Genomic DNA, 21,134 nt, shown 5'->3' on the forward strand with positions numbered 1-21,134 from the left:
GAGATCCTATTTGTAAAACACTGAGTAGGTGCTTAATAAATGTAAAACACTGAGTAGGTGCTTAATAAACGCATGTTCTTCCACTTCCCTTCACCATAAAATAGGGATAGTAAAAGTATCTACTTCCTAGAGTCATTGTGAGGATCAAACTAAATAATTTAAATAAAATGATAATAATTGTAAATGGGTTAGAACAGTGCCTGATATTAGGGGCTTAATAAATGCAGCCTCAGTTTCTTCATCTGTGAAGCGGGGAGATAGTACTTATGATACAGGATGATGATAAGAAGACAGTGAGATAAAGCACTTTTTAAGCCATAAAATGCTGTATAAATAACAGCTATTATTCTTTTCTCCTCCCTACACTTTCTCGGTGACCTTTTGCCATCTCGCTGGCAGGCTTGTTTGCCTGCTCCATGGCAGCCCTCCGCCTGTTACTATTTTCTTAAGTCAGCATCGGGCAGCGGGTTTGGGGGAAGGCGAAAGGAAAATTCCTCACAAGGCTCTTTTTGAGTGTAAATGTCCTTTATACATAATTATTGGGTACCTGTAAATGCCAGAGAGCTAAGACACCAGGAAAGGTGAGGATCACAGGGATATTACCTAGAGAATTTTGAGTCTAACCAGACTAGTCTAAAAAGGTGGTTGGTTATGAATAAGCAATATGAAAAAGGAAAGAATAATAGATTGGTTGAAAGGAGGAGAAAGGGTCCTCCAGGCAGAAGGAGTGGCACATATAGTACAATGATTGCGAGGTCAGAGAAATATTCCTGGAAAAATTAAATTTATCTGACTGGAGTGGAAACAGAAGAGGCTAGGAAGGCTTCGTTATCCTTAGTAAAGGAAGAATTTGAGGATTGGCTGGGGACTGTGATGGAGTGAATTGAATATAAAGAAGAATTGGAAGAAAAAATGAATTATCCAGTGTCAGGAGTTTAAGTTAAGTCACCTCTTTATGTAGGAAAATCATTTTCTACATCTGTTGGTCAGAATATTTTCAGCAAAGTCAAAAGCCCTTTTTAGGAAGCCAAGTAGATGCTGAAGTTTTTTGAGTTAAAGGTATCCCTGAAGTGGTTCCTGAATACTTGTCAAAACATTCTGGTTCTACCCTCTGATCCAGCAACATCACTAGTAGATCTGTATCCAAAGAGACCAAAGGAAAAGAAAAGTTTAAGGAGTGGACCAAAAGTGCAGAATTAGAGAACTAAAAATGTAGATTGGGAAATCATATTTGAACATAACATATTTGTGGCTGTATGTTAAAAAGTGAGTCAATAAATATTTACTAAGTACTCAAAAACAAGCACAGCCCTCACTATATTTGGAACTCATTCATATAGCCAGTACTTGTGGGCAGTAAGTATATTCATAGCACAGTGGGAGGCACTAAGGGGAAAACTATGTGGCAGGAGGACCTTATGGATAAGAGGGACATTGTGCAGTGTCCACCTCCTTGTGTTTGCTTCCATGTCTGGGACTAGACAAGCTAGCTTGTTTGTACAGTATCATGATCAGATGATGGGGGCAAAGATCCCTTCCATCCACTTTCTGTCCTCCTGACCAGCGTTACTGCTGGCCCAATCAGCAGTCCTTGGAGCCGTCCCTTCACCCCAGAAGGAAGAATGAACCAGCAAGGGAGCCAAAGCAGGGGCTAAACCAGGATAACAGGGAATGGGGTAAACCAAGACCTTGCCCTTCACTGATCCTGTGAATTATGAGGACTCTAGAAGGCTGACAGCAATCAGTGGTACTTTTAAATCAGAAAGACTATGACTTTAGGCTTGGGGATATGGTCACTTCTTTATGTAGGAAAATCATTTTCTACATCTACTGGTCAGAATATTTTCAGCAAAGCCAAAAGCCCTTTTTTAGGAAGCCAAGTAGATGCTGAAGTTTTTTGAGTTAAAGGTATCCCCAAAGTGGTTCCTGAATACTTATCAAAACATTCTGGTTCTATCCTCTGATCCAGCAGACCAAAGAAAAAGGAAAGAGATCTATATATGTACAAAAATATTAACAACAGTTTTTTTTTTTTTTTTGCACTGGTAAAGAATTGAAAATTGAACTGATGCTTATCAGTTGAGGAAATGGTTGAGCAAGTTGTGACATATGGTTGTGATAGAATTCTGTTGTACTTTAAGAAATGACAAGGGGGTAGATCAAAACATTCTGGTTCTACCCTCTGACCCAGCAATATCATTGCTAGGTCTGTATCCCAAAGAGATCAAAGAAAAAGGAAAAAGGATCTATGTATGTACAAAAATATTCATAGTAACTCTTTCTGAGGTTGTAAAGAATTGGAAATTGAGGAGATGCTCATTGGTTCAGGAAAAGGAAGAACAAGTTGTGATATATGGCTGTGATGGAATTCTATTATAATATAAGAAATGAAAAGGGGGTAAGTTTCAGAAAAACATTTTAAGACCCATATGAACCGATGCAAAGTAAACTGAAAAGAACTAGAGGTCATTGTGCACAATAATAGAAATGTTGAAATGGTGACCAGTTGGCTACTTTAACCTATACAGTGTTCCAAGATAATTCCCAAAGACTCATGATGAAAAAAAAAATTACATACAGAGAACTGATGAACTCTGCAAATTGAAGTATAGTTTTCTCACTTTATATTTTTTGCTTTTTTGTAACATGGCTGATACGGAACTATGTTTTGCATGATTTCACATGTACAATTGATATGTTGTTTGCCTTCTCAGTGGGTGGGAAAGGGCAGGATGGAGGGAGGGAATCTGGAACTCAAAATTTAAAAAGAAAGGAATGTTAAAAAAAAATAATAAATTTTTAAAAAAAGAAATAAAAACACTCTGGTTCATGCCATCCCCAGGGGAACCCTGGGAACATCAGGCTATGTCACATTTTGCTCTCCCTCAGTCCATCTGCAGGCACTCAAAGGCTTATAAGACATTGAATATAGAACAAGCTTTGTTGTACTTGGTCAAAAAATAAACCCCTCAATTGTCAGGAAAACTAGTCCTCTATCTGGGGAATAACAAATAACCTTTTTTTTTTTGGTGGTGAATCTCACCCTTCCCTTTTATCTATACAGTTCATTTGACTCACAGTACCAGAAAAGGGGTAAGTTTTGTGCTTTGTGCTTGTAGTTTCCTAATGCAATGATCTCTATCATCAGCCAGGTCAAAGATAGATTTATAATATAGTTGCCATTTCAGTGTCTTTGGAGTTGGCTTCTCAGGGCATATAGTTCCTTTTAGGAGCTACATGAATAAGGTCCATGTATATCTTGACTTTTCCCCCACAGACCATATGTGCCTTCATTGCCTTTTTCGCATTTATTTTGCAAAATCCTCATGAATGGAGGAAAAGAAGCTTAACAAGCAGAAGCAGGAGGTTCATTGAAAATGTACTATATTATCCTCTCAGTTAAAGATGTTCAGGTTCTGAAACTTAATCTCAGTGTACTATCTACTTCCTAACGCAACAGTAAACTCTGGAATTCTCAGCACATTTTCCATCTACCTAGGCACTGAAAAAGTGGTACTAAAAATTTTTTTTAATGGCAATATTTTTATCCATTTCTGATGAATACCTTATCATACTTTCTAAAGGGATCTTTGCAAACTTCCTTTCACATCTGGACTCTAAATATATCTCACCCCCTCTCAGCAAATGACCTTACTTCCTATTTTATTGAGAAAAATGTGATCATCAGCAGGACTTCTTAAACTTTTTCCATTCATGACCCCTTTTTGCCTGAGAAATTTTTACATGATCCTGATATATAGGTATATCAAATAGGTATACAAATAAATATTTACTGATAATAAATCACAATTTCACAACCCCTACATTCAGTTATAAGAGTCACAACCCATAGTTTAAGAAGCTAGGATCTATTGCAAATTCTGTTGACTTCCATCTTCCATATTTTAATACCTCACTATGTCCACCCATCTTTTCTTCCTTCCTAGGAGAAAAAGATAATGAAGTATGCTCTTTTTTCTTCCCTTTTCTCTTTATATCTTTCCCTTTGTGAGAGGATCCATTGTCATGATTTTACTTATCACCTCTAAGCAGATGATTACTAAATCTGTATGATCATTCCTGTTTTTGTTTTTTTTTCCTGTGTGACAAGCCAGCATTTCCTACTACCTGTTTCTCTTTTCCACTTTGGCATCCTGATATTACCTTAAATGCAGTATGTTCAAACTGGATTTATTATCATCTCTCTAAAAGTGGCTTACCTCTGTGTGTATTGCTCACTATTCATAGGACATTAGGTAAAATACTTCATTTCCCTGGATCTTTAAAGAACCCTAAAGTCTAATCCATTTCTAAATCCTTCCCCATTTCTGTTAGTGGAATCACAAGTCTTCCAGGCTCAGAAGCCTGTTATTCTTGACTCCACCCTGTCCTTTGACCATTTGTTCTATATCCAATTAATTTATAAGCCTGTGCAGAAGTGAGCCCTATTTTTTAACGAAGTGTGCACCTGTTTTACAAGTTCTGATCTGAGCTCTACCACTTTTTAAATTGGTGATATCATCACAACTGTTCCTGGTTATACCATCACAACTGGGTAGGAGGCAGGTGGTTAATTACTGTATCGCTAGTGATGTATTTCCATTAAGTATTTTAATCTCTTCAAAAACTCCTTTCACAAAGCTTCACAGAACTATGACCATTTTTGCTCTTTTTTTCTTCATGCAAGTCTGTCTTCATGCTTGTTCCTTCCTTTTTCACTAGCTCTATAAAAATATTTTTCTTTTATGGATGAAAAAAAGTCTTCTGAGATCTCTTTTCTTTAGAAGACTGGGAGAATTCTTTTTTAAAAATCAAGAAATATTTAAACAGTTTTGTTAAATGAATCTAAAAGAAATGAATTTCAATAAAATTGTAGCTTTAGGGAGGACAGGGATAGTTGATGTGGACTATGAGACACTGGTTACACTTCTTTGCTGTCCCCCAAGTATTGCCAGTAAGGTCTGCCCTTAGCCCTTGACCTGTTGGCACCTGGACCCAAATTTAGCCTAAATCCTTCTTCCAGATGGTTTGCTGTTTAGTAAATAGCTTCTGCTAAGGATACAAAGATACCCTTCCTCCCATCTTAATAATAGTTGATCCCTAGTTGTTTTGACCTGTGGCTCAGTATAGGCTCAGGCATTTTTGTCTCTGCTTCTTTGATTCTGTTGATAAGCTCTCATTCCCCTGGAATTCTTACCCTACTCTCCCTCCTAGACTCACCCTCACCACCACCACCACCACTCCCAATCAACTGGTCCCTTCCTTTTATCTGGTCCAATATGATGGGTAAGATGGCTATTCCCCAAAACTTAGTACTTAGACCTTGTCCTTTTTGTCTTTAAAATCAGAAAATCGTAGATTTAGATTTGGGAAAGGGCATTGGAGCTTATTTAGTTCAACCCCTTTGTTTTACAGATAAGAAGACTGAAGCACAGTGAAGTTAAGTACCTTGTCTAAGGTCATACTGGCACTAAATCACTTAATCTTTCTGGATCTCAATTTCTTTATCTGTAAAAATGAGAGACCAAGAATCAGTAGGCTTCATCAAGCACAAATCATGTCAGACTAATCCCCTTTCCTTTTTTGACAATTACTATGGCAGTGGAAGAAGAGTGCTGTGGATATAGTTTGCCTAGCAAAGGTTCAGATAAAGTAGCTTGTACTATTCTTGGTGAGAAGATGGATATAAATGGATTAGACAATCATATGATCAGATGGATATAGAACTGGTTGATGGTATGTCAGATTTGTAGGAGTTTGCCTTATATGTACTCTGAAATTATTCTTAGGTTGTTTAACATTGTTATCATCAATGTGGATAAAAAACCAATAGGGCAGGCTCATCAAATAATCATTTTTAGACAATCAAGATCTAGAAGAATGGGAACATGCTAGAGAAGTTGACTAAATCTAACAATGTAAAATTTAATAGGGGCAAATGTAAAATTTTATCATTGAATAATTTTTTAAAAATCTACTTTACAAGTTCAAAATGGTAGAGTTAGATAAGTAATTGTTTTGAAGATGTTCTAGTGGTTTTAGTGAACTGCAATCTCAATATGAGTTGGTTGTGTGAAGTGGCAGCCAAAAAGTTAATGCTTTCAAAATAGTTTCCATTTATTAATTACTTACATTAAATTAATATATTAATGACAATTTATTAATTAAATCATGAATGAATTATTTTAAGACTGATGCTAAATAAAAGCTAAACTGAGAGACATAATTTCCAGAAATAAATAGATTATAATCTCACTCTATCCTCTAATACTCTATCCTCATCAGATTTCATCTAGTGTTGTGTTGAGTTCTATGTACCACAGTTTAAGAAAAATAAGATAAAGAAAGAAAGATAAATTGGTGAGTGTCCCTATAGGAATAGCCAGGATTGAGTCCATGTCATGTGAAGGTTTAACCTGGTGAAAGAAGTCTAAGGGGGGGGGGGCATAATGACTGTATTCAATTAGCTGAAGAGCCCTTATATACATGAGGTTTTAGACTTGGTTTGCTTGACTCTAAAGAGCAGAACTAGAAGCCATGGGTAGAAGTTACAAAAGTGCCAATTTAGATTTGATATCAAGAAGACTTCTTTTCTGTCTAAACATAGAATGGGTTGTCTTGAGATGTGGTGAATTTCTCCCTTCTTGGAGAACTTCAAGTAGAGGTTGGACAACTACTTTTTGGGTATTATTTATTATACTAGTGATTCCTTTCTTGTATGTGTTCGAGTACCTGGCCGCTGAAGTGCTTTCCAACTCATAAAATCTGTAATTATCAATAAAATTATTGCCCCTCTTGGCTTCCTTATAAGTATATAATCTCTTTCATAATTATCCTGATTTGAAAAGTTGAAGTCACATTCACATTCTTTTCATTATCCTTTATATTGAATTAATCATCAAATCCATCATTCCCAATGTCTCTCAATTCTGTCCCTTCTTTTTTATTCCTGTTGTTAGTTTCCCAGACCAGTCCTTTATCATCTCACACCTGTGTTATAGGAACATAAAACTTCCTATCTCTGCCATTGATTTCCCTAAAATATTTGCATATGACTTTCTCTTGAAAAAAATGTTTAATGGTTTTTCAAGGGGATCATTTGTTATGAGCCACTGATTTGGGAAAGTTGAGATAATCTCTTCCCAGATCATCCCTTTCCTCTCTCTAATTTTCAATCTTCTTTTATCCAGTGGTTCTTTCAATAATACTTACACATGTGATCAGACATTCTCTATTCCCTCATTTTTACAGATAAATTTGGAGAATAAAGTATTTCTTCCGATTATCTCAACTTTCCCAAATCCCATTTGCATCCCAGTTTACCAACTAGAAGTTTACAATCTCATTGTTCAACTGAAACTCCTCTCAAGATTACCAGTAATCCAGCAATAACAGGATTATGTGATGATTAACTATGATGGATGAATTTGACTCTTTTCAACAATGAGGTGATTCAGGGCAATTCCAATAGACACATGATGGAAAGAGCCATCCTTAGGATTCAGAGAGGGAATTATGGAGATTAAATGCATATCAAGGCCTAGAATTTTCACCTTTTTTGGTTGTTTGCCTGTTTTTTTTTTTCTTTCTCATATTTCCCCCCCCTTTTGATCTGATTTTTTTTTTTTGGCACAGCATGATGATTATGGAAATATGTTTGGAAGTGTTGCACATGTTTAATCTATATTGGATTGCTTGCTGTCTAGGGGAGAGTGATAGGGGAAGGGAGGGAAAAAATTGGAGCACAAGATTTTGCAAAAGGGAATATTGAAAACTATCTTTGCATATATTTGAGGGGGTGAAGCTTTAAAAGAAAGATCTTTTGGTTGCCAAAACCAAAGTTTATTTTCAATTGTTGTCTTTCTTGATATCTCTGTATTATACTGTTGACCATATTGGTTTTCTAGATTCTTTCCTCAGTTTTTGTGACATTGCTTTTTTCCTAGTTCTCTTTGCTGTTTGTCTACTCTTTCTTCCTCTTCTTTGCTAGATTATCTTTCTTATCTTATCCCCTTGTGGATTTATAGCAGAGCTCTTATTCTAGACTTTTTTTATTCTTATATTCATGGGTTCAATTAGCTTCTTTATCCAGATAACTTCTAGATCTATATATCTAAATGCAACTTCTCTTCTGAACTTTATCCTTACATTATTAACTGCCTATTAACTATATGAAAAACTTAATTTTTTTTATTACTTAATTTATTATTTATTTATTATAATAACTTTTTATTGACAGAACCCATGCCAGGGTAATTTTTTTACAACATTATCCCTTGCACTCACTTCTGTTCTGATTTTTCCCCTCTCTCCCTCCACCCCCTCCCCTAGATGGCAAGCAGTCCTATATATGTTGAATATAAAAACTTAAAATTTAAAGTGAGCTATTGTCTCACTCATTTTTCCTCCCAGTTCTCTTCTTAATTTCTCCATTTCTGTTGAAAGCGCTGTTAACATCCTTTAATCATTTAGGTTCATTATTGAGGAATTACTCTTGATTTCTTACTCTTTCTTATCATACATAGTCAATGAGGTGCCAAGTCTCATTGATCCTACCTTTACAGCATCTCTTACATTTGTCCCCTTCTCAATACTCATCAACTACCATCCAAGGTCAGTTTCTTATCACATTTTCTTCTGTATTTCCTACAGTAAACACAGTGAAGATGATAGTCATCTGAGAAATATTTGTTGAATATGTTGTTGCTTGACTTTCATAAATAAATAGAGTGACTGGAAGTTCTCTTCTTTGGGAAAGAAAGTGCTTTTCAAGGAAGTGATATTTAGAGAATAGCTCCTCTTCCCAAACATACCCACACAAACTTATGACATTGGAAATAAGATTAATTTTTACTTAACTTGGTTAATAGCATGGTTACTTTTAATCTAGTAGAAACTACACTTGCTCAAGAAAAGGAGAAATCCCAGAGTAAGATTTAATTTGTTTTATTGAGTTTCCTTTGGCAAAGCAACTTTTTATAAATGTGATAAGTGTAATATAAGAAAAATGTATTTTTCCTCAGTCATAAAATTACTCTTATTTAGTAATTCTATTTCTCATTCACGTTGTCTTTATATCCATAACAGTTTGTCCATGGGAATAGATGGAGTTTATATTCGGATTTTGGTCTGTGAAATAATGAAAAAAACCTATAAACTTGACATAAAAAGGCTACCTTCCCACAATAGGTAATCAATTTATGAAACTAATTGCCATAATATTTCAATTCATAAATCTAAATCCAAAAAAGTTTGATAAATTCATAGATATAGTTATATATTTGATTATTGTAAAACTGGAATGTCCTGGAGGAATGTTCCTAACCTTTGGGAGCCACTACGACCTTCTAATACAAGGAGGGAAAATGCCAATTTCAGAGATGGAGTAAATTACTGGATGGTTCCGACCAAATGCTGTGATTCTTATAATTGCATATTGACATCTTACCCCCTTATCTTTATTAGCTACACTCCCTCACTTTTATAAGGCCTTCTTGGTGATTATCTACTTACCCAAAACACATGGACTATTCTTTACTTATCTTCTTTTTCTTTTGGGCAGCAACAAATTTCTTACTGTTATTCCAAATGGATCTGAAGATATCTGAAGAAATCTGTGGAGTGACTATAATTTCTAAGTTTGACAGTTTACCTACAGAAAGAAAACAGGAAGAAAGGATATTCATTTTCTATGCATCTAGTTATTTCTCTCTGATAGGAAAGTGAGGTGTATTCATTTTCTTCCTGTATTATTGCTAGTTATGTGTTCTTCCTTTCTTTTATAAATTACAGAATCACAGAATTTCAGTATTGAAAATTAAACCTGCAGGCCACTTAGTTTAACCTCTGACTCATAGATTCTCCTCTATAACATAGGTCATCTATCCTTTCCTTAAAGACTTCCAGCAAAGTAGGAATCATTACCACTTATGGATGTTTCTATTGTTATCAGATTTTTTTTTTCAGGATATCTAGTCTAAATTTGTCTTTACGAAGCTTCTATCAGTTGCTATTAGTTTTATCCCCTGGAGTCAAATAGAACAAAAATAATTCTTGTTCCATATACAACTCTTTAAATCCTTAAAGACCAAGGTATCTTGACCCTCTTTGAATGAGGGCACCTCACAGACTATCTGGTCCAATTTGAATCTGAATAGAAATCATTCTTTGATATCCTTGGCATGTAGTCATCCAGTTTCATTCAAAGATCTACACTGAGTAGAAGCCATGCCAAATGGCTAGATGATAAAGCCTTAGGCCTGGAGTCAGGAAGATCTGAGTTCAAATCCTGCTTCAGGCAATATTTGTGTGAGCTGGGTCAAGTCATTTAACCTCCCTCAGCCTCCACTTAAAATGGGGTTAATAACAGTATCTAACTCCCAAAGATTGTTGTGTGGATATAATGAGATTACAGCTGTAAGGAATGTTCTTTGTATTTGCAAAATGCTATATAAATAATGTTAGCTCTTCTAGTTATTCATTTATTTGTATGGGGCCCAAACCATCCTACCTTGGACAGCTCCAATTGTGACAGCATTTTCTCTTGCAGTGATTGGAAACCTAATTCTGTACAACCTTCATCCTTTGTTCCTAGTTCTGTCTTCTGTGGTCAATCAGAAAATTTCCATATAATTTCTTCTTCCATGTAATAGCTCTTCTTTTCATATAACTTTCCAGTTTTACAGAACATACCAGTTTTTATCAAGATAAATGGTAACACATTTTAAGTTAAAAGATAACCTTATTCTGTTGTTTAGTGTATCCAACTCTTTCATGATACCACCTTAAGGTTTTCTTGGCAAAGATACTTGAGTGGTTTGCTGTATCCTTTTCCAGATTATTTTATGGATGAGGAAACTGAGGCAAACCGGGTTAAGTGACTTTAGTGAATTTTCCAGGAGGCCTCATAGCTGGTAAGTATCCGAGACCAAATTTGAACTCAGGAAGAAGAGTCTTTTTAACTCCAAACTTAGCACTCTATCTACTGTGCTCTCTAGCTGCCCTAAACTTAATACTGTCCCTTATTAATTCAAATAATTAATCAACAAACAGGTATCAAGATCTTCATTTGTGGAACATAATTTTAAAGTGGACATTCTGGAGATATTTTGAACTTAACAAGTCCAAAACAAATTTATCACCTTTGCTCAACCCTGCCTCTTATCCAAACTTCCCTCTTTATTTTGAAGTCATTACTATTCCTCTAGTCTGCCAGGTTTGTGACTTTGACTTCTCACTCTCTTTCACTCTACAATCCAATCATTTGCAAAATTTTGCCATTTTTACTTCTACATTTCTCAAATCTTCCTTTTTCCCCACTAACATAGATATTACCTTAGTTCAAACCCTCATCACACATTGTCTAGATTATTGCAACATCCTTCTGATCTCAACTCATCACTCCAGTCCACTGGTATAAAAAATGATTTTTCTTAAGCTCAGATTTAGTTTAAGATTTCCTTAAACTTAAGGGAATGAACATCATACTCAATAAACTCTGGTGGCTTCTCATTGCCTCTAAGGTAAGACATAAACTTCTGTGCTTAGCTTTTAAAGTCCTTTATAACTTTGACACAAACTATCTTCCCAGACTAACTTGTTTCCTTGTTTCCCTACCTAAAGTCTACAATCTGATTAAATAAGCCTACCTTCTGTTCCTTACACATAGTGCTCTATTTCCCACCTCTGCCTATCCTTCTTACTCAGAAAGTGTTTCCTCTTCACCTCTATCCTGAAGAATCATTCTCTTCCCTCAAGACTCAGTTCAAGATTCACCTTCTTTATGAAGTCTATCTTTGTCCCCTCAACAGGGCCCCACATCTCAAACTACCTTGTATTTGTTGTCCTATCTTGTCTATTTGATATTTATTTTAAAAACATATACATTTGTATATGTTTATATGTGTATTTTTATTCTCCTTCCTCATATAACATTAGCTATTGACTGATAGACATTGTTTCATTCTTTGTATTTGTATCCCAGGAGCTCCTAGTCCAATGCCTGGCACATAATGGATACTTAATACCCATTGACTGGTGATAATTTGAGTATGTGCAAGACAGGCACTATCTTAGGTGCTGAGAACACAAAGAAAAATTGAAAACAGTCCCTGGCCACAAGGGACACACATTCTAATGGAAAAGATACCATATCCATATATAGGTATATATACATTAAAAATATATATTCAAGGTAACCTTAAAATGGAAGGTTTTAACAGTTGGATGTTAACCAGGAAAGAGTTTCTGAAGAGGAGGCACTTGAACTGAGTTTTTAAATATGGTAAGGATTCTTGGAGGCAGAGGTGAAGAGGAAGAATAACCCAGGCACAGAAAAGAAGGGTTAGAGTCATTACAAAGGCACAGAGAAAAAAAATGGAGTATTAGGAATAGCAGTAGACCTAGTGTGGTTTTATGAATGCATTGGACAGGAGTAAAAGGTAAGAAAAGGGGAAAGAGAAGGAAACGCTTTACAGAGGAATTTATATGTGATTCTAGAGGTAATAAGGAGTCACTGGAATTAAGTGGGGTACGAGTGACATGGCCATGTCTTTAGGAAAGATACTTTGGCAGCTATGTGGAAGATGTATTGGAGATGAAAGAGATGTGAGTCATACAGACCAACTAGGAATTTAATGCAAGTATTGAGCCAAGAACTGAGGAGGACTGGAACTAACATGGTGGTTGAGTGAAATGAAGATGGTAGCTGAGTGAATGGAGAGAATGGAACGTAAAGGGGAAATATGGAAATAAAAACCATGAGATTTGGCAAGTGATTGGTTATGCGGGGTGTCTGTGAGTGAAGAATCAAGGATGACTGTTAGATTCTGAATCTGGGTGGCCCAGTAGTAATGAGGAAAGTCTGAAAAGGAGTGGGTTTATATATGTTTGTATAATTTAGAGCTAGAAGGAGTTTTCAAGATTGGGATTTAGGAAGATCTATCTTTTGTATAAGTTGTCTATGCCCCCTCTTCCTATCTTATATCTGGAAGCTTGCTTGCTGAAAACATCCGATGTACAACTTTGATGTCCACTTCCCTTTCCCAGTCAAAGATAGGAAAGCAATCAGATGCATCTGAGTAAGATCCTGCTCCTCACATAAAACCTTTTCATTTCCATGTATTTATGTTGTGTGGAATAGTAGAAACATGGAGAAAATGTCAGGAGAGCATCTCTTACCTGGATTTCTGATACTTGTTTTCTTCCTCTCAGACATGAACCCTGTATCTCTTACCTCCCCAGAAATTTGGTTGTATTTTTGTCTTGGCGATAATGATAATGATTTGTCCTTACTTCCCCTTCCCTTTTCTTCCCTCTCCCTGCTTTCAAGTTAAGTACTTTTTCTCGAATGAGATCGCAGGCACTCAGATAACAAGTCCTATTGTATTTATCATTCTTGCTGGTTTGCTTTTTGGTGAAAATCTCTAAGTACCTTAAAAAGATGCAACAGGACTGGGGAGGTAGGATGACCTAATTTTAATTTTACTAGCATGAAAACATTAACCCTGGAGAAGAGAAGATCTTCTTGCTCCAGATGAAAGTTTGGGATCTCTCCTCTTGTCTTCTGACTTCAAATCCAGTGCGTTTTTCACTATACCACATCACCTATTGTCAACCCCCAAAAAGAATGCCATAAAAACTTAGTTTGCCTAAGTATTCTGTATAACTTAAGACACTATATAAATGTATGAGCTATTCCAACTCTCCTTAATGTCCTTCAATAAAGTAAAACCACTCATGATTCTGAAGAAATAGCTTTCTGGTACATTCTTTCATTAAAGACAGACTATTAAAGAGTACTTAGTAGGCAATTAAGTAATTTCATTCCATTCATTTAGACATTATAATATATTTTATATTTAACTTGTTAATTGGTAAATTAAACTGTGATTATTTCCAAATGGAAAAACAGCAATACAGATCCTCTTCTCTGAACAAAACTTCTATTTTCAAGGATATCACTAATTACTTTGCATTGAAAATGGTACCATTAGAAGGAAATGTATTTTACCCATAAAAATTCACTTAATTAACATCATTTTGAGTAGCCAATTCTTCATGTTTATGTCCACAGTTTCATTTGATTCCTCAGTGTATCTGAAATGATTTTAGGGTAACGTGTAGATGGAAGATAGAAACTTATTCAACATGATTCCATATTTTGTTATTTGAATAATAAAGAAAACACTTCCTATTGCTTCTTAATATGTACTTTACTCTTTGTACTAGCAAAAAAAGAAAAAAGAAAAAGAATGAGTATAGATTTACAAATTGCATTAAGTGAATGGAATGTAATATTATTTCACCATATAAAACAAAGAAACAGAGAAACATAGAAGGAATAATAATATTATTATTAACTATAAGAATATTTTGTCTTCACAACAATTGTGTTAGATTGTTTCCATTTTTATCCTCATTTTACATATGAAGAAACTGAGATAGAATAAGTGTCTGATCTGGGGTCATCCAGCTAATAAAATACCTGAAGTCAAATTTAAAGTCAGGTCTTTCTAACTTCAAGTCTGCTCTCTAGTCATTGTAGAATACATACATAGAACAAAGTAAAAAAGCAGGAGAACAATATACACCATGAAATGCTAAAGTAATGGGACAAATGGTGGTGTAGTAGATTGCTGGGAACTGATGGTGCAATAGGTAGAGTGCTGGGCCTAACAGTAATCTCTCAGAGTTCAAATTTGACCTCAGGTACTTACTAGCAGTGTGTGTGACTCTGGGCAAATCACACAATCCTATTTGCCTCAGTTTTTTCATCTGTAAAATGAACTGGAAAAAAATGGCAGTTACTCTAGCATCTTTGCCAAATAAACCCCAAATGGGGCCATGAAGAGTCAGACATAACTGAAAGGACTAAATAAGAACATAATAATGTAAAGAAAAGCAATCCTAAAGGACAGTTAAATTCTTAGTGATATTGACCCTGGAAAACATTTTAAAACAGCCTTCTTTTTTTCCCCCAACAATAAAGGGAATTAAGAGTGAGGAATGTTGACTATACTAAAGTTTTTCTTTTTCCATTCTGCTTTAACTGTTTTTCTTTGTTACAAGTGAAGATTCTGCAGGCATCCTGGATTTATAATGTAAAAAAGGTCATTTATACAAATTAAAAAATGTTTTAAGTACCTTGACTTTGTATTTCAAGTTTTTAGTTGAACAGTCAGTAATTATCCTCTCATTGTGTAGATTAAAACACTGAGACATAAGCACAATACTTTGCAGCTCCAAGAGCTCTCATTACAGTTATTTTCTGTCAACATATGTGAAACTTTAAACAATTAGCTGACATTATAATGATGTGCCTAATGAAAAAGAAACCTCAGGGCTAGAAAGAGTGCAAGATTTAAAACTCTCTTTTCTTACTTACTTAACTTAAATTGAGATGAATGTCATAGCTACCTTCACTACAAGTTCATGGTACATAACCTCAGGGGGATTCTCTACAGTGCTTGATTACCCCACTCTACTTTCTCTCCCTTCTATTCTGCTGTAGACAACCCATTTCAGATTTTGCTCCCCTGCCATCATAGCCACCACACTTACTCCTGATGCTCTGATTTCCCATTTTGATAAGGAGTTGAGTCCCATTTTTAGCTGGCTGCACACCTTAATTTCCTATCTCCAGTTCTCAAAATTTCTCAGTATTATGGCTCTCTTTTCCTTCCTTCTGTCAACGGGAAAAAATGGTATCCCTCTTTCTTGGTAAGGCTAATAATCTCACTGCCTGAACATTTCCATATCCATTCTATCCCTAACCCAATGTCAAGTAAAAATACATTATATAGGACAGAATTGCACAGTGAAAAGCTTTCTGGAAAAGAGCCAGAGGACCTGGATTCAAATCCTAGCCCTGACAGTGAAACTACCAAATGGGACAAATTATGTTGCCTTTCCTCACTCAGTTTTCTCATGTGTAAAATAAGAGGGTGGAAATAGATAGCCTTTGAGGGGTCTCTTCCAGTTCTAAATCTATGATCTTATGATACTCTTTCTCCTCTTTCCCACCTCCTATCCCTGCTTCATTCACAAATCTTCTGTCTCTACTAGCAACATCATTGGTAGTCCTAAATTACATGCTTTCTAGATGTGACTGAGAAAGGCAACTGAGCTTAGAACACACAGCTATTGATTCCTGAGAAAGAGAAATATATCAGAAGAGAATGATTTTTTTGAGGTAACGAAGCAAGAAGATTGGAAAGAAATAAAGGAAAGAAAGATAGATAGAAAGGAAGAAATGAAGAAAGGAAAGCAAGCAAGCAAGAAAACATCAAAAGAAAAAAAAGATAGAAGGAGGAAAAAAGGGAGGAAGGGAGAGAGGGAGGGAGGAAGGAAGGAAGGAAGAAAGGAAGGAAGGAAGGAAGGAAGAAGGAAAGAGGGAAGGAATGAAAAGAGAGAACAGATAGGGAAACAGCTATTGATAAGGAGACAGGTAGACAGGTAGACATAGAAAGACAGATAGATAAATAGAAAGGAAGGAAGAAAGAAGAAAGAGAGAAGGAAGCAAGCAAGGAAGGAAGAACAAGTAGATAGGGAAACAGCTATGGATAGAGAGGTAGAAAAGTAGACAGACAGACAGATAGATAGATAGGAAAATTTACTAAGGCTTACTGTATGTTCCAGGCACTAGGTATTAGGGATGGAAATACAAGCAAGCAAAATATTCTCTCCTTTCAAGGAGCTTTCATTTTTAATAGAGAAAGACAATACATAAAGGGGAGTTAGAATGACTGTAGAGGGGAAAGGGAGGAGGAGGTGTATCAGGTTAACATATGGTGTGAAGATGGTTGAGAAGTCCTAAGAAAATAAGAGCAGGGATGATCTACTAAAGCCTGGGATGGTTCCAGAGTCAGAAGAAGAGATAGTTTAAAAAAAAAAAAGGTATGTATGTACAAACTGGAGACCTATAGATTACTGCCACAAAGATCCCAATGCATGTGATATCAATGGATGTGATCAGCATGAATCTCAGAAAAGGGCTTACTGAATGATGATGGTGAAGGAATCTTCTGGAAATAGTAATGAGGAGAAAGAAATATCTTCCTCTTTCTCCTCCTTTTGTCCCTGGAGGGAAGGTGGGAAGTGATATGATGGTATGGCAAAAGAGCAACCAGCCCAGTTTTGGAGAGGTAGAAATAACTGTGTTTTCTTCCAGAGAGTAGCCCTTTCTCCCAGAAATCTCCCAGCCCATACTCCAGAAAGAGTATGAGATGAAGAGAAATAAGATGAAGGGGAATATGCTAATGGTATAAATAGTTCCAGAGAAAAATGTTATGGTGATTAAAAAAGTTCAAGAGACATAATTTCTAGATAATTTAATCATTTTGTTAACAAAGTCAGCATGTTTATTAATAAAAGGATTGTCATGTGGTATGTGATTATGATGGAATATTATTGTTCTATAAAAAATTATGAGCAGGATGCTCTCAGAGAAACTTGGGAAGTTCTCCATGAGTTCAAGCAAAGTAAAATATACTGTGTAAAAATAATAACAATGTTGTGAGATGATTAGCTATTAATATTTGTGCTTATTCTCAGCAATACAATTATCTAAGACTTTTCTGAAGGACTTATGATGAAAATTGCTATCCATACTCAGAGGAAGAACTAATTGTGTCTGAATATAAACTGAAGCAAAATTTAAACTTTATTTTTTTTGAGTTTTTTTGGGGGAGAGGGAGATCTATGTTTTCTTGCTACATGATTTTTATGGAAATGTTTTACATAACTTCATATTGCCTTCTCAGTGGGGAGGGGGTGAGAAGGAAGGAATCTAGAACTCAAGGTTTTTAAAAGCAAATGTAAAAAATTGTTTTGCACATTACCATGGAAAATAAAAATATTAGAATAAAATAAAATAATAGAAAAAGAAAAGAAAGAGAATGTAAGCTAGATGAGGGCAGGATTTATTTTCATTTTTTCTTTTATATTCTATTGTCAAACACATACATGTTTTTAAATTGTTGAATAGAAATTTATCAATTCCTAATACTTATTTTTAATGCTCATAAGGTTATAGACTTAGAAGTCATTCTGTCCAATTCTCATACTTTACAGATGAATAAACTGAGCTTCAGAGACATTAAGAGCCAAGATTACAAAGCTAGTAAATATCAAGAGGCCAGAAATGAATTGATTGGCCCAGTGACACGTCTAGGAGGTGAACTCAGAAGTCTCACAACTATCAATTTCCAGTAAAACATAATTTCATTCCAAAGGACTTTTTTTTGGTTGTGTCTGATTTAATTTGACATAAAAGTAATGTATAAATATTGTAGTATATATGTATACTATAACATATATATTATTTTTGTTCTATTCTTTATAGAAAAAAAACAAGATTAGTGGATTATATATTATAATCTTTTATTTTGTCATCCACACATAGAATGCTTGTGAACCTATGCTGCCATTTCATGGATCACTCCTCTCCTCTCCAGAAATTGTCCTAAATATAGACAAGATTCTTCAAAGAACTAAGCCTAGATAAAGCATTTTTATCTATTGGCTGCAGTATCAAAAATTCAAATGAAAGCAGGCTGAATTTTTAAAAAACTATTATAGTTAGAAAACCGACAAATGGAATAACTCAGTAGGAGCTAAGATTATGCAGTTTAGCAGCAGGCAGTCAGTCAGAGCTACTGACACATGTTTACTAATTAGGTAAACAGTTTTGGGAAGAAGGTTAAATCTGTTGAGTGAGTACCTCTTGAGCACCTGAAAAAACAATAGAAACACACCCTGCCCTCATGTACCCTCAGGACTCATATTGGATACATGGAGTTTAGACATTGTCCCTTGCAGTCTTGTTGCTACCAACAAGCATACCATTCAGAATGCTGAATGGAAAAGAAATGGGAAAACTCATTGATGGAACAGGATTAAGGATGCATAATCATTACTGATCTCTACTGGATCAGGAGACAAGATATAGGGCCAAGTGAAGAAACTGACTCTAATTCATCTTTTTCACAAGAAGGAAATAAGCATTTATCAAGTGCCTACTGTGTGCAAGATACACTATAGGTGCTTTATAATATATTCTATATTTTGTAGCTGAGGAAACTAAGGAAACAGAGCCAGTAAGTGTCTGAGGCTAGATTTGAATTCAGCTCTTCCTGACTTCAGGGCTGAGGCTCTATCCACTGTGCTATCTTTCAGAGTTCAATAGTAGCTATTTAGTTTCTATGTTTAAGTTCCTTGCTCCCAACTTGCACTGACAAGTGCTCTGTATGCACAACATTATCTTCCATACTACTTTCCTGACTTAGCTAAGTCAAGAAGAATCCTACCCTCACAAAAATAGCAGGTGTCTTACTCTATATACTATATCTAAGTAAATTAACAGTTTTCAAAGAATTGGAATTAAACAATAAAATACACTTAACAAAACTGGACTGAACACAATTTTGCCATTCTTTGATGATTCAGAAGGCCCTGGAAAACCTTAGAGTATTTGGGACTATAAGAAAGGAACCTTGGTTCTCATTTTATGGATTATGAAAACACTATAGTTTTTTTGAGCCTTCTGGGTGTTTTGTATCTATATAAATATGAATTTATTATGTATTTTCAATATATTAGTGAAGAATTTAAGCATAGAATAGGTAGAAGTCTTTAAAAAATGAAAGAGACATAAAACTAACAAATTGTACAATTTACTAATAAATTGTATAACTTTGCAAATTGACAGGAAAAATCAAGCAAAATAGGTCTAGTTCATGTAGTTTTTCTGAAACATATCATGTTTTGTGAGCAAAAAAGGTTATGAAACAGTGAAGAATACAAAATTTTAATTCAACAGGATAAGGAAATATAAATACTCTACCTTTTTTTCTCTCCTTTAATGCTTCCAGTATATCACGAGCAGCAATTTCTCCCAGAACATTATTGCCAAGATCTATTTCTCTTAAGTAGTCAGAATATTTTATAAGACTGTAATAAAAGTGAAAAAAAAACTATTGTAGGTCAAAATGTGGTTAGTCATAGAACATTGTTTAATTATTTTTGTGTTGTCTGTTCATAGTCATACCACACTAACACAGTGGCCTCCTCCCCTGTTTCCCACAATTGACAAATACTTTATATATATATATATTATATAATACATATATATATAATACAAATACAAATCTTTCCCTCTTTTTCTTTAAAAAGATTGTTACTTCAAATTTAACAAATGTTGAATAGAATTGAAATTTTTATGTACATAGTAGAATAGAAAAAGAGGATTGTACATGACACTACAATCTCTATTATTTACAATTGGCTTTCCTAAATCATGTAATAAATTTCACCTCTAACTTTCAAAGTTGTTCTGTGCTTTTCTGTTATCAGCATCTCAAGTTGCTGGTGCTACTATAAATTAAGCCACAAGACCAAGATCTATGTCTCCTTTCAGTATAAAACAACAAACCCCTGGAGCTGTATGAGAATGACAGCAATAAATGGCCCCTTCCCATGGGCTGATGTGTTTCTGTATAAGCTATTACAGAACTTGGAGAGATCAATTCTCCTTGTTTCATTAAAGACTGAGTCTGTTGTCCATGTGGCTGTATTTCTTGCCTTGCTGCATTTCCACTATAAAATCCCATTTTCAGACATTTATGACTTTATTTTAAAAGTGAGTGGCAGTAATTGTGTGATCCTGGGCAAGTCACTTAACCACAATTGCCTCAGCAAAAAAAAAAAAAAAAAAAAAAAAAAGTGAGTGGCAGACAGAATGAAGAGTACAACAACTTTGCCCAGATACAATGGTTTAAGAAGACAATGAGCAGAAATCTCCTCCACATCTAAAGTCTTTCCTGATTTCCTAATTCATAAATGGTTAAAGAATATAAAGAGTCAATTTTCAGATGATGAAATTAGTCATCTACAGTTATATAAAAATTGCTCTAAATCACTATTGATTAGAGAAATGCAAATTAAAACAACTCTGAAGTACCACCTCACACCTCTCAAATTGGCTAAGATGACAAGAAAAGATAATGATAAATGTTGGAGGGGATGTGAGAAAACTGGGACACTAATGCATTGTTGGTGGTGTGAAATAATCCAACCATTTTGGATATCAGTCTGGAACTGTGCCCAAAGGGCTATAAAACTATGCATATCCTTTG

At 35.1% G+C, this 21,134-nt stretch overlaps 1 protein-coding gene across 1 annotated transcript in view; it reads right to left on the bottom strand.

The window, feature by feature from the left end:
* Positions 1-9,398: 9,398 nt before the first annotated feature.
* Positions 9,399-21,134, bottom strand: part of LOC111720084 — a 45,216-nt gene continuing 33,480 nt past the window's right edge. Inside the window, exons 6-7 of the mRNA XM_023500778.2 lie at positions 19,844-19,953; positions 9,399-9,652 (exon numbers count right to left, since the gene is read on the bottom strand). Of these exons, the coding sequence (XP_023356546.1) occupies positions 9,528-9,652; positions 19,844-19,953 (235 nt within the window). The 3' untranslated portion in view covers positions 9,399-9,527. The remainder of the gene's footprint in view (positions 9,653-19,843; positions 19,954-21,134) is intronic.

The sequence above is a fragment of the Sarcophilus harrisii genome, chromosome 3 (assembly GCF_902635505.1).
Source record: "Sarcophilus harrisii chromosome 3, mSarHar1.11, whole genome shotgun sequence".
NCBI lineage: Eukaryota > Metazoa > Chordata > Mammalia > Dasyuromorphia > Dasyuridae > Sarcophilus > Sarcophilus harrisii.